The following is a 13,454-nucleotide window of genomic DNA, read 5'->3' on the forward strand; positions in this document are numbered from 1 at the left end:
GAAACAGCTGCACCGCCGTTGCTTTCTTCTGGCTTGCATCGAACCGACACTCCTTTTTTTACTTCTTTCTTTCTTTCTTTCTTTTTTTCCATTCTTTTTTCTCTTCCTCCTTCCTTGCCTCGCTTCAACTTCCTCCGCGTTCGAGTTACGCTTCCGTCGTATCTTAATCGGATGGACGTTAGTACTGTGTCCTTTTTACCACGTCCGTTTGCGACGTTTGATGGAGATGAGATTGCTCAGGTGCAACTCATCGATGACATCGCGCTTTTGCCTTTTTACATTCGTACTGTTCGCGTATCACATCGCAGAGGAGGAAAATCTTGGTTTCTTTATATTTTGTTCGAATGCAAATTTAATAAAGCGCGATTCGTCATTGGCACGCAGTTTTTTTACGTTATGTCGCTGTACGGTTAATATGTTGCATTTTAAAACAGGAAAGTTCATGGTTTTTATATCTTAATAGGATGTAAGTTGACTTAGTGATATCAATGACACCGATTAAATTCATAAGAACTATAGTTCTTGAATATTTAATAATACAATTGCTTACGAATATTGTTGTAAAATGAAATCTAGATTATAGTTATCTAGAATTGCCTTTGTTCATTAAAATTCCTTCGGATAAAAGAATTTGATTTCAAACCAAAGGAATTAATTTCGTCGATTTTTCTCGCGCGTTTTGCAACCTTTCTAAGGTCCAAAAGACCATACAACATCCCTGACGATCGAACGAGGGAGAAACCAGTTTCGACGAAGAATGTAAACGGAATATCCTCGAGTCCTGTTAACCTTTCCTCGTCCTACTCACCTGTTCGTAAAAACAAGCAAGGATACTTTTGCTCCGCTCTATACCGGTGTCAAAGTACTTCGTTCTATCGGTGTTATTTACAAAAAATGATCTCTTCACTAGGAATTGAGACAACAAATTTTGAAACTTAACTCCTTTACGATATCATAAATCAATTACATATTTTTTTAATTAGCCAAATAATTTCCCATTGCACTTTCGAATTCCAGTATATTAATCTTGTTAATTCTGCTTCTACGTGTAGTACACCAACGACTAAGAAGATTTCGCGCGAATCGTTAAGACGTGCCATAAAGAAGGCTGTCGTGTTATTAAAGTTAACGACCTCCGTTTTATTAAAAGAACCGTTCTTTGAAACAGTATCTCATCGATTCCAGCCGGAGCAATCGTAAACAACTTTTAAAGCGCAAAAAGTCGAAGAAACCGCCCGCGAAGCTAGCGTACGCTGCGAGCGGGTGTTGCACAACAGCGATGGACGCACGAAACGCGCCATAAAACTGCGAAGTCGCAGAACGCAACGGGACAAGGCTGAGGCAGCGCGCGCGCTGAGATTCGTTTCCTCGATGCTCCGTAGCGAGCACGTAATAAACTTTAAAGCTGGCAAGACGACTCAAATGCATCCGCGGAGAGTGTGCACGAATCCCGCGATAGCGAGTAGGTGGCTAACCTTGACGACTACTTATGCGATCGACGCTCGCGTTCGCGCGTGCACGCACGCACACACACCGTCACATAGTCGAGCACGCACGAGTTGCAGCAGCGGACGCAGACACGCGACGCTACTACTATGAACGCGATAGTCAGCCGTGTACACACACACACACACGGCTGATTATCGTGCGTCTACACAGAGCGTCGGTTAGCTGGCATATGGGCCAAACGGCTTCGAAAAGAGTGAAAAGGAAAAAAGATAGAAGGAAAAAGAAAAGGGGAAGCATCGGAGAACTTCCTCAAAGAGCGAGTTTGATTGCTGCGAGGACAACGAAACGGGTGTGTCTAGTATGTTGCGGTGAATCAAGGAGGTATCGAAGCAGGTGCGGCAGATCGTTCGTGGACACGTTCCGTTCCACGAAAGGCCGCTGCAAGGATAGTTCTTTCCGTGCATTACGCTGTTAACAAAGAAAGCGGAGGCTGCCAGGATGCACAAGTTCAGAGTTAAAAGCGAGACGATTAACCTCTCGTCGTGTAACATCGCGCTATGTCGATGACGTGATTTTCGTTCCAAACGCAAATTCCGTATCCCGAAGAAAATTTATCCGCGATTCTTTAACTAGGATCATCGATACGGATTGCGCATGAAAAATATGTTACAGCAGCGAATAAGTAAAAATAAACGGAACGATGTCTATCGATAGACGAACGTCGATGTTTAGCGTGAAACTGGTACTGCATCGTTTGTATCGTTGGCATGTCGCGAACGAGCTTTATCGACTCGCGATACAGAAAAGGGAAACGATCGTTCGCGACACTCGGCTTTATCTTCGTCAGCGATCTGGCCGCATTGTTGATTTATACCTGGTATCGAGCGTGTCTGCGTCGCTTGAGAACCGGCTGATCGTTAATTATAATCGTTTCGGCGCGATTCTTCGGTATTTCGTACGTTCCGATTCGCGCTCGTTCCGCCGTCGCGCGGCTAAGAATAGCTTCTCGCGGCTCGGCAACTCCTTTCGTCGCGGCGCGTTTTAAACACGCCTTTACGAAAACGCGCGTATCTGATGCAGCATCTCGGTCGGGCATTCGTTACGAGCGTAACGTAAATCTTCGTTAAAGGTACCTAGCTGCGGCTTATTTCCCTTATCAGATTCGTTGTTACATGTTCGGTGCCAGAGGTGTATATTTCGGTCACCTGGTAGAAATCCCCATGCAAGGCTCGCCGTCGCGCACGCTCGACATTGCGAACCGCTCCCTTCCCCTTCGCTTTCGACGATTTCCCTCACTACCGTGCCATTGGACGAGCCAGCTCGCGACGGTAGAGGGGGACGAAGAGGGGAGGTCGATTCTCCCGTTTCGGCCGTGCACTAGAACTTGACTCCTAAGCTCGACAGTGACGGCGCAAGCTCTATCTGCGTTTCTCTGTCCCTCTTCATTTCCTTTCTGCTCTTATTCGCATACGTCGTTTCTTCCTATCTCCCTCGTTCTAATATCTCCTCCTCCTTTCCCCTACCACGCTCGCATCGCACCAAACTCGCTCGAAGACCTCGAGCGGTAAGGTTACATTTCTATCGTCAAGTATTACACGTTTTTATCGATTATGGATAGCCGTATATCGTCGCACTGGCTATGTTTTCCTCGCATTCGCGTTACGTAGATCGAACCGATAGAATGGAAAGTTGGGATTTCGCTTTCGCACGTGGTTTTTATTTTACGAGCCGACGAATCGGGCTGTGACCTACTTCGCGCGATCGTCGATAGGCTAATCGAGAACGTTCCACGAAGAAAAAATGTCAACGGTACAATTACGATTACTCGTTGAAATATATGGAAAGCGTAGGTGTTCGATCGATGATCGAAAATCGCTTGTCGTCCCGTGCTCGACATTTTCCTACGAAGAAAAGTGCAAGTAGAGACGGAACGTCGCTTGTCAGACGGGGCTCGCTTGCACTCCTTCCTTCTTCAGCGTTCTCCCCTTCCCGTCCCCTCTACGCGGTCCGCTGCCACCTTTTCGTCCTCCATCGCCTTCTCCTCGTCCTTCACCTCCTCTCGATCCTCTATTGTCCCTCTCTTGCTTCTCCCGTGGCTCTCCCTCCTCCTGCACCCTTCCTCCGTCCTCCCTGTCCCCACCCCGCCGCCCTACCGGCTGCACGCTCACATGCAACGAGCGAGACCGGCCGGCTGGCACTCAGTTGCCTTTAGCGCCGTGCATCTCCGAGTCAGTTAGTCAGTCAGTCAGTCAGTCATTGAGTCAGTTAGTCGGTGAGTCGGGTCGACGATACACGCGCGACGGAGGTATCGTCTCTGCTCTGAACTACTTACACTCTCTTTTCGCCCGTAACGTTCTTCCCCTCCCCTTCTCCCTTTCTCCCTTTCTCGTTGTGTTCTTTGTCCTTCTATCTTGCGAAATTTATTCGCGTCGCGGGTCATTCGGTCGTGTCGCGTGTTGCTGGCCGCGTGCTTCTCTATTCGCGGCACGTGTGTAACGCTCTGGACGCGGTGGAATATGTGCGCCCGTAGCCCTCGTCGCGTGCGCTGCCTACGTCTCGTCAAACCGAGCCAACTTGCTCGTTTCTAGGAAGTTGGGAACGCGTATCGCGACACGTGCGTAAGTACCATATCGAACGAACAAACAAATCGAACTGCAGTGCGTTAGGAAATTTCCACGTCAACTGTACGAGGTGCAATAACTGTGCTCGTATGTCCCGTCGAGGATCGGTCATAGGGAATGCGTAGTACGTAGTCGCGTTTGTGATGCGCGCTCGTATTTTCGTCGTTGTTTCTCCGACAGAGCGGTGCAACAGTGATCTGTGAACGGTATTCCGTTCACGCGCGCTACAGCGAAAGGATTGCTTTTGGAATCCCGAATGTTGGAAGGATCATCGTCGTGTCCTCCTTTGCCCAGTGGGAAAGATTCGACTGTGCGTCTTATATGCAAACGAGTGCAACAGTGAAGTTCAATGTCAGAAATTCGCATGCTTGTTTTCTCCTTTTTTCCTCTCGGTACGCGTTGAATATTAACACCGCTATACCACGCTCCTATATCTCGCTACATTTTCCTAAAGTTCATACAGGTCAATTATCAAACGACTCTTAGTAAGAAGAGAATTTCTTTCGCGTATGACGATAATAAGAAGAATAACGATATAACGCGCGATATTTAAAACCAGACGTTCCAAACTTTTTACCTTTGGGATAGGTGCAAAATCTTTGTCCGTGGTTTCGTATTCGAAGATTTTTCTCAAAGTACCAGTGTTGTTCGAGAAGCGATCGAACGCGAAGTGTTTATCGGTGTTTCGTCGTAGCACGAGCATGTTTGTCGACATACGTAGATAAGCGTCTCCGATCCTTCGTTGCGTTTATGGTGCATAAAAAGTGCACGGTGCTTCTAACGCGCAATTGCGACCCGTTGTGTTCTGCCTCTCGCGGTAACAATGCAACTCGACCTTCGTGGATTAGTAAAAAGGGAATGTCGTACCTGTTGTGCTTCTTCTTCGCGTACAGTTGCAGCTTCAAAACGTCGCGTCGATGAAACATCTTGGAAGCGAGACTTCGAACGTGTACAGTTCCAGTTAATGCCCGATGAAATAAACTTCCGCTTGAATCCATTTATCCGAACTCGTATTATACGAAGGAAAAGTTATACAAAATTAGATAAACGAAGTTTTGTTTTATAATATTGTTCGTCTGCCTTTCCCTAGGATCGTACAGAGGTGTGCAAAGTTTCTGGTCGGACAGATCTTCCGCTTCGTATTGCAAAATATTTAAAAGAATGTTAACTAATACACCGTGTCCCGTAACCGTGAAACCTTTTTAAAATGTTCGACTCGTATACAGGTACGAGATCGAACACGACAAAATCGGACGAGAATAATATAATAATAAACTAATCTTTGGTTTTCTAACGACGAAGTTTAGGTTTAAGATGATACGACTTTACGATAGAATAACGAGATAATTAGAATGGGAGAATGATTCGAATATGGAAAACGAAGCGCGGGCCGTGTTCCGAGCAACGTGACGAATGTTTTGCATTTTCTTTTCGATGCCAAAGACCGAGAACGCGCGACGCTAAAACTGTCGCTGGATGCCACAAACATTATCGATCGTGCAAAGCATATTGTCACAGTGTGTCGTAATCAAACGTGACTTTTGCTGCAACGACTTTTGCGGTAGCGTGGGTACGATCATTATGCTCGTCGAAGCGCACGTGCCAAGCGAGCAATCTTTGGCCTCGATCGCTCGAAATTCGACCAGTTTCACGAGCGTTTTAAACGCATTGTAATAAGTTCACGGTACGACATACGAGCCGCTTCGAAGGCACTCTGACATTGTCTTTTCTAAACATTACCTTTGAAAATTTGCTTTGTAATTTATAGCTATTTATATCATTTTCTTGCGCCGAGTAAACTTACGACCATGAGTCGTATTTTTCGAAAAGTTAAATGGTAATAATCAATAGTAGTTGTAGGAGATTTAAATACCTAGAAATATCTAATTTAAGATACTCGTAATATGTAGAGGCTGACACAAATATCCGTTTGAATTCTATTTCGTTCGTCGTGTTTAGAAATTCATATCGAACCGATTATCAATAGTTGCTTTTAGAGTGTGAAAATGTACGAAAACACGAGACATCCGAGCAGATTGCTATTTGGATTTCAGTTATATTAATAAAAATATGAAATTGTACGAACATTCGCATTTTGTTAATAACGAATAATTACCTTAGATTTAAAAATGGAGTTGGATCAGTTTGACTTCCGAGAGACTCGTGTTATTCCGTTTGTTTCTCCTACGATATACACACGCATACTGTAGTTGTTGGTCGAACTAGTTGTCTCATACTTTCGGCTACTTTCTTCTTCCGTGAAAAATACCGCCGTGTGTATTCGACGACGCGGATGGATTTGCGCAAGGCATAATGAATTCTTCTCGCTTGAAACGTTCTACCGTGGACAAAACAATGTTACAAACATATTTTTCAAGAGAGCGTGCGCCATGCAAATTTGAGAATTAATATCTTCGTGTAATTTAACAATTATTTTCCATAAATCTTTAAATTATTTTTTAACAGCCGCGTCTTTAATTGCAAAAGTTATAGCCATAGAGGATTATTTCAACGTCATTCGTCTATTCCATTTATTTCTAATATTTGTCATTTTAATCGCCACGCTATAATATAATGTTTCGCGATAGAAAATAATTTTATCGTCGTTCATCCGTTTTATTTATTCCAACGATTTTTAAACTGTTGCTTCTTCAGTTGCAAACATTGTGACAATTCGCGATACAAGATTATTTTGGATAAAATTACGAAATCCATGTCTTATCAACGAATTATTTTCATATACGTGCGTATCGGCGCAGATAGGAGACTGATTATGAAACGAAGCTTCGAACAATTTATTATGTTTGCGTATTTTTCCACGGGTGCATTGGCTGGTGTATTCGTGAATCATCGTACCCTAACTACGAAAGTACGCAGTTTCAGCGTACTCTTCTCCCTCTCTCGAATCTTCTACGCAGTATTAAGGTGCCGGCTGATCTTTGCTGCGACTGCAACATCGCAGCGGTCAACTTTTTGTTGTCGTTCAAATACGTTGCACACACCAAGTTCCTGTTTCGTCGTTTCTTCGGTTTGTAAACAAGTTTGCGTGCACCCTTCTGTTTGCTTCTCTGCATAGTTACTCGAGGTTGCTCGATGACACACGTATCGATCTTTCTATCTTCTACTTTGTTACCCTGACAAAGTCGAACATTTTATATATTTTTTTTTCTTCGTTCAAGTTTCTTTATACTTGGAACTTTCCACTTTGTTAATTTTAATAGCTTTTTACATGGATTTATTTTCTTTTAATCCTTTCGTAAAAATTAATCGATCGGACGATTGAAATCGTCGATAAAATGAATTCAAAGATAATTTTATTCAACGTCTAGAGATACTTAGAGCGTGGCAAACGGCGAGAGAAACGTTTGATAAGTATGTAGGTGACGCTATTTCACAGGTCGCTAAATGATTCGCCAAATTCAGTCTACGTCGTGTCTAGTGGCTCGAGGCCATCCGAAGAATAGCTTACGCGTCCAACATGTGAGAAATGGATAACGGGTGAAGCGTGTGTTATCGATTAACTTTCACGCTGCAAATGACAATAACATATCGAGTTCGGTCGTTCTGGAATAAATAAATCATGTATGTTCGGGTCTCCTTTGTTTCTGTGCTACTCGTCTTTATTTTAGAAGACAGATCGATGGCATTGTACTCGAGCTGCCAATACCGCTTCAAAAATCCGTGAAAGCTAGTTCGAAACGTCGAAAACACGTTCTGCATCGTTGTTACCCATCCTCTTCTTCAATTTTTTTTTTTTTTACCATTTTATCAGTTTTTATCGAGAATCGTTACGGAGAATCAATCGATGAAAAATCGATCGCTAATAAAAGTACATCGCAAAAGGTTGAATCTCGCGTCGAAATCTTCGTCGTAAAAACTCAAGTAGTTTCAACCACCTGCATTCGTGTCAGCCTCTGCCGTCTGATTCTACTTGCGGAGCACCGGGTACATATCGATTCGTCTTTCTTAGTAGACAGGGTTTGACGTAGCCTCTTCGTCTGTAACCTTGAACTTCAACCTCGACTCCGGGAGCCGCCATTAGAAATACGTCCTCCCTTTCATTCATCGTCGAGATTGATCGTCGCGAAAAAAAATTGATCCATCGAAAAAGAAAAATTAGAAAACCGAAGAACCAGGAGACGATATTCGTTTTTACCTTAGTTAACGAAGGCAATTCCGTTTCCCTGTTGGGCAGGTTTTACATAACAGTGATCGTAGTCTCGCGGCATGTTTGGACGAGCATTATCGTTCAGCGACGTTAGGAAGCGGAGTCGCCAGGCGGATACACGCGACGCTAAGAGAATAGAAGATGCACCGCTGCGATGCACGTGGACATACGTTGCATTTTGCATAATTGGCTGCGTTACGTAAGCATTGTTTCTCCACCGGCGGCGATTGTCGCCGTTGCACAGCCAAGGCAATCGCATTTTACTGCCTACATGCTGTGGTCAAGGTCATCGTTTGTAACACCGACTGCAGGAATTTCATTTACACCGGCACTCTATTCATCCGAACGAGATTTTACTCGGTTCCGGATCGAACGAATTTTTCCCGATTCCAATTATTTCTATCGTCCGTGAATTTCTCTGATTCGATTGAGAAAATCGAAGGGTCTACAGCGACAAACCTTTGAGATACTCTGCGAATAAACTCGGTACGATTTATCGTAAAAATACGTACGTTCGAACTCATAAATATTGACCGAACGCGAGAATTCAATTGTTTTTCTAATTACAATTGTAGTTAGCGTTAAATGATAAACAGTTGGTCTGAGAAATGGTGCAGATATCTTGTGCGAATTTTTGTCGAGGCCGACCAGGGACTCTCGCTTTTCTTCGTCGGTTCTCGAACGCGTAAAAAGCGTGAAATATCGCCGTCCGTGACAGTCGGTCGCGGGATTCGTTTGATCTCGCCGATGACGCATTCCAACTTTTCATTTTCGTTCGCTTTCGCTCTCTCGTCCTCCCCGAATCTCGCTGGTTTATTCTCGGTTTACGTACGTATTTTAATCCTCTACGACTTTGCACGTGTTTCCGAAGAATCGATGATCTTCGAGTTTCTTCGGCTTTCAATTTCTATTCGCTGTACTCTGAATCGAATTATCTTAGCAAGTTCGATTATTCCGAGTCAACTATGACGATTAATATCGGATTATTCTAATAACCTTTGCATATCGTTAACGATATACGCTACAACTCACTTTATGAAACAATACTTTTTAACATAAAAAAAAAAAAAAAATTATCTATGCGACGACGTAACGGAACGTATTTCTTCGAAACTGCCCGTATCTCGCACGTAATATAGCAATATCTAATTGAACGTATGATTCATAACCGGAAGTTATCAGTGCGTTCGAAGTTCCTTTACTCTCAAGTTCATGGCTTTGAGAAATATTTTCTATGCATACTATAATCGTAATGTTTTTATTCTTCAGCGAGCGTTCTTCTTTTATTACGTACTAAAGGCTGTTTCTCAAGGGGATGGTTGTCATTTTTGCCAAGTCGAACTTCCGCTCACGTTACGCCAGCGAAACTCGTATCGTGGAGCTCGGTTCCAGCAGAAACTCTATCTAGCTTGGATTAACGTCCCGCTCTATTTACCGCACCGCGATACGTTTATCTTAGGTTTCTTTTTTTTCTACATTTTTGAATAATAAGCTCGATCAGAAAGAAAAGAACACAACGAGAGAATCGGAAAGGATCGTTTCGCAATTTGATATCACGATAAAAATTGTCGTGACTAATTATTAATTATATATAAAACCATAGCGTACGCAGATACAATTTGCGTTCTTGTTTTATCGCGGTTTATTGAATCATTTTTAAGCTGTCCCAGTTAAGCAAGTGACCGAAGCCTAGGTGTTTCTTGTGAATTTACGATAACTTAATCGTAGAATTGTTTGGTTATATGATTCGAAGTAAGCTATGGATAGGATCGGTTCTTGGTTTGGATGAAAATTTGAGTTAAAATGTTGAAATTTGCTTCGCGTCCGTTGTCATTAATCCTACTGCTCCCTTACGGTAGTTTTCGCGCCACTTGCGTTTCTCTAACGTTGAAAACTGTCTTAAGTTTGACGAATATATGGAGGAATTCTTGTTTCAAGTTTACGACAAACAGGTTTTTTTTCGAAAAATTCCAGGGTCGTACCGATTTTTTGTAAAATTCCTTCGTATACTTTTTCACGAAGAAACCACGATATAAAATATTGGCATCGAGTGATGACTTCGACAGGAGTAATACAGAAATTCTATATTTCATACGATATATGTATGTAGAAACTTCCGCGCAAATTGGTCAATTACTTCTTGACATATCATGATATCCAATTTCGAAAAGCTATTTAAAGTTGAGCGTGTAACACCCATACCGTACTTCAAACTTCCAATCGAATTTCGCTATTCTATTTTACACGTGTGCTCTACGTAGTTCGTACTTTTTAAAAACGTGAAGATATTTCCTTTTTTATGCCCGGCGATTAAAAAGAACACAAAAACCGGCAATAAAATTTTGTTCTCTGGAACGATACCTTTATTGGAAATATCAAACAATTTTCCTTTTCAAAATTTAAATTCACCGAATGCCTCTTGATTAAAAATAAAAAAAAAGAAGAAAGAATAGGGAAAAAAGAAGATATCGAAGCAATAATTAACAAGTACGATAAATCTTTGTATCGTGAAGCAAATTGTGAATCGAATCGCGACGTTAAAAACCAGTCCGTTCGTTCAATAAATCCATTCTTGTTCCTAATCGTAGAACGATCGAGAGTTGACCGGTTGAGCGCAAAACAGCCAAAGAGAAGTGCATTGAACGAAACCAAATCTATACCAAAAGAGGCGGGGAAGTTAGCTCGATCTAGGGGAAGACGGAGGAGGGGGTGGTGGCGGCTAGTCGTTTTTTCGTTTTTCGAGATGAAGCGACCAGGGTATCGCGCGAGTTTCGCTTGAGAGTAGGATCCCTCGGGTTCAGTGAAGTATCGACGAAAAAAGAAAGAAGATAAAAGTGACGAGTGAAAACAGGAAGATCAAGACGGCCAAGATGATGAAGAAGGAGAAACCGATGATGTCGGTGACCGCCATCATCCAGGGGACCCAGGCCCGGCATTGGTCCCGTGGGAACACTTGTATGTATATTCTGATACCACATATTTGTATAACTATTATAATTAATCGTTTAAATTGTTTTATACAGGATGTTCCATTTATCAAGAATGATAACCTTCGCTGAAAACGAATAAGAAAGTTCTCGACAAGTAGCTTTTTTTCCAAAGTTGTTAATAACTTTTTTAATCGGAAACTATCGACGGTAATAGAATAATTTCTTGTCGTAGAATATTTCAATTATTTAAGCAAAGTACGCAACACGAAATACGCTACTCCTACGATACGGTTGCGTATAATTTATTTTACAACATAATCCTATATGTATGGATCATCCTGTACATGCACGTGGAATGCGATATAACGTTTCCAGTTATTTGCGAAAGCGGGAAAGAAAGGTCCTATTCTTTGTGCCGTCAGACACGTAATACCATTTATTGCATTCCCGAGTCATTAGTTTACGCATGTTTCGCAAGAATTATATGACCAGGCTAATAAAATACCGAGTCGCGTTAAACCTTCTTGAAAGATTGCATATGCGCCATTAATTGCTCGCGTATGCAAGACGTATTTGTTTCTCATAAAGTACTCTTTGTACCGTACTGTTTGTACCGTTTCGTTTTATACTTTGTACGCTGGCCTAGATACGTTGGTCTTTTTTAATTGATCTACGATCCATACGTGTAAGGATTTTCTTTTTTCTTTCCCTTTTTTTTCTTTGATACATTTTTATATACTGTTTTAGCCGTTTATATTATCGTTGGCTTCGTCGTTGGTTCGGTCTGTTATTGTACGAAGTCTATTAGATATTCTTTTTTAGTCAGACGAACATAGGTGATTAATTTACCTGTTCCATTTAAGAGCTATAATTTCACTCGAAACGATACACATCGTTTGGCAAATGCACGGCGAATTATAGCCTTGGCGATCACTCTTAACGATTAAAATTGATGTCACTGGAACCTCCTCGCGCCATGAATTTCAAGCTCTAATGGTACCTAAACGAAACCGACTGTTGAAATGTGCGAATGGTAATTAGCATACTGCTGGTAGACGGTCAATTAGCACCTGTGTCAAGGCTTGCTCTTATCTGTCCTCGATATTATCCTTGTTATAGTTTCGCAATAACTATATCCGTAATATAGTATATTACGTTTTCTGTTTATTTTAAATTCGAATTTATACTTGTATAATTGTTTGACAAATCGCGGAAGAAATATTCAATGTCAATTTTCACAGGAAATCGGTAAATTAAAATTCTTCTTGGATATTTTGAATTGCTTAGGGAAGAATGTTGTCGTGTTTAGATCGATAGAAATCGAGTCAATCCAAATTTTAACGTTTCATTCTCGCTGTACCTTTTCTCGCTTGAACGCGCGAAAAGCTATAGAATCGGCAAATTTTCATCGCAGAGAGAAACGCGATTTTTATCGCCAAAGCGTCGATATCTCGATGCCCGAGTGACTCACGCCGATTCTTCTCGATACCCGCTCGCGGACTGCAGCGTTTAACGCGCGCTCGTCTGCTATTAAGCATAGCATAGGGTGAAGGTCGGCTATTGAAACTTGAATGGCGTGTAGAATTCGCGAGCGAAAACGCATGCGCTCGCGGCGGTCTCGCGAGCACATCGTTATCAGTCGCGGTTTTAAAAGTGGCCTTAAAGCGGTCCGCAGACGCTCGCAGCGAGAAGGTCACGCCAATGCGCCTCGTTATCTACGCCCCTGCCGCAATTTACGAGGCTTTTCGAGCATTATCGCGTGCCCCTATTGCCGGCCAACACGCGGAGTGACGCATTTCAAGCTTTACACGATCTCTTCGTCGTTCTCTTCCTCTTTTTTTTTTTCTTCCGTTGGATTCTTCCTTTTCTTTCAAAGTTTTTATACGAAGATGAAATGTGTTGGTAGATCGTAGATGGGAAAATGATACGCTGGCTGTTACGTAGAATAACGTAGATTACAACAGTTAAATTACGAATATCTGCACTGGTAAGCACATACAGTCATTCGTAAATGTATTCGTACGCCTTATCGGTAGTTCGCTGATATTTATGCAAATTCATGCGTAGAGATTAGACTTACGTAGAAATTTGATTTACCTACTACATATTATAACGCGTACTGCACTTTGAATATTCTATATATTTTTGCATATTGCACGCATCGTACGCGTTTTATACTTTCAAATTTCCCACGAATGCGTAAAAATCCGCTGTCTACGTATCGGAATGACAGTACGAGACAGTACGTTTCTTTTTCAAACGGGTGCAAATAAAAAGTTACGACTA

General features: G+C 42.3%; 1 protein-coding gene across 10 annotated transcripts in view; it reads left to right on the forward strand.

The window, feature by feature from the left end:
* The window catches only part of usp (retinoid X receptor ultraspiracle), a 61,182-nt gene that overhangs the window by 16,437 nt on the left and 31,291 nt on the right, over positions 1-13,454 (forward strand). For 2 of the 10 annotated variants that reach the window (XM_033338322.2, XM_076621837.1), the window contains exons 1-2: positions 3,650-4,067; positions 10,827-11,193. The exons of 1 other annotated variant lie outside the window; for it this stretch is intronic. In XM_033338322.2, the coding sequence (XP_033194213.1) occupies positions 11,109-11,193 (85 nt within the window). In that variant the 5' untranslated portion in view covers positions 3,650-4,067; positions 10,827-11,108. 7 more of the 10 variants (XM_033338321.2, XM_076621835.1, XM_076621838.1 and 4 more) reach the window with 7 other exon arrangements.

Source organism: Bombus vancouverensis, chromosome 9 (assembly GCF_051014615.1).
Source record: "Bombus vancouverensis nearcticus chromosome 9, iyBomVanc1_principal, whole genome shotgun sequence".
Lineage (NCBI taxonomy): Eukaryota > Metazoa > Arthropoda > Insecta > Hymenoptera > Apidae > Bombus > Bombus vancouverensis.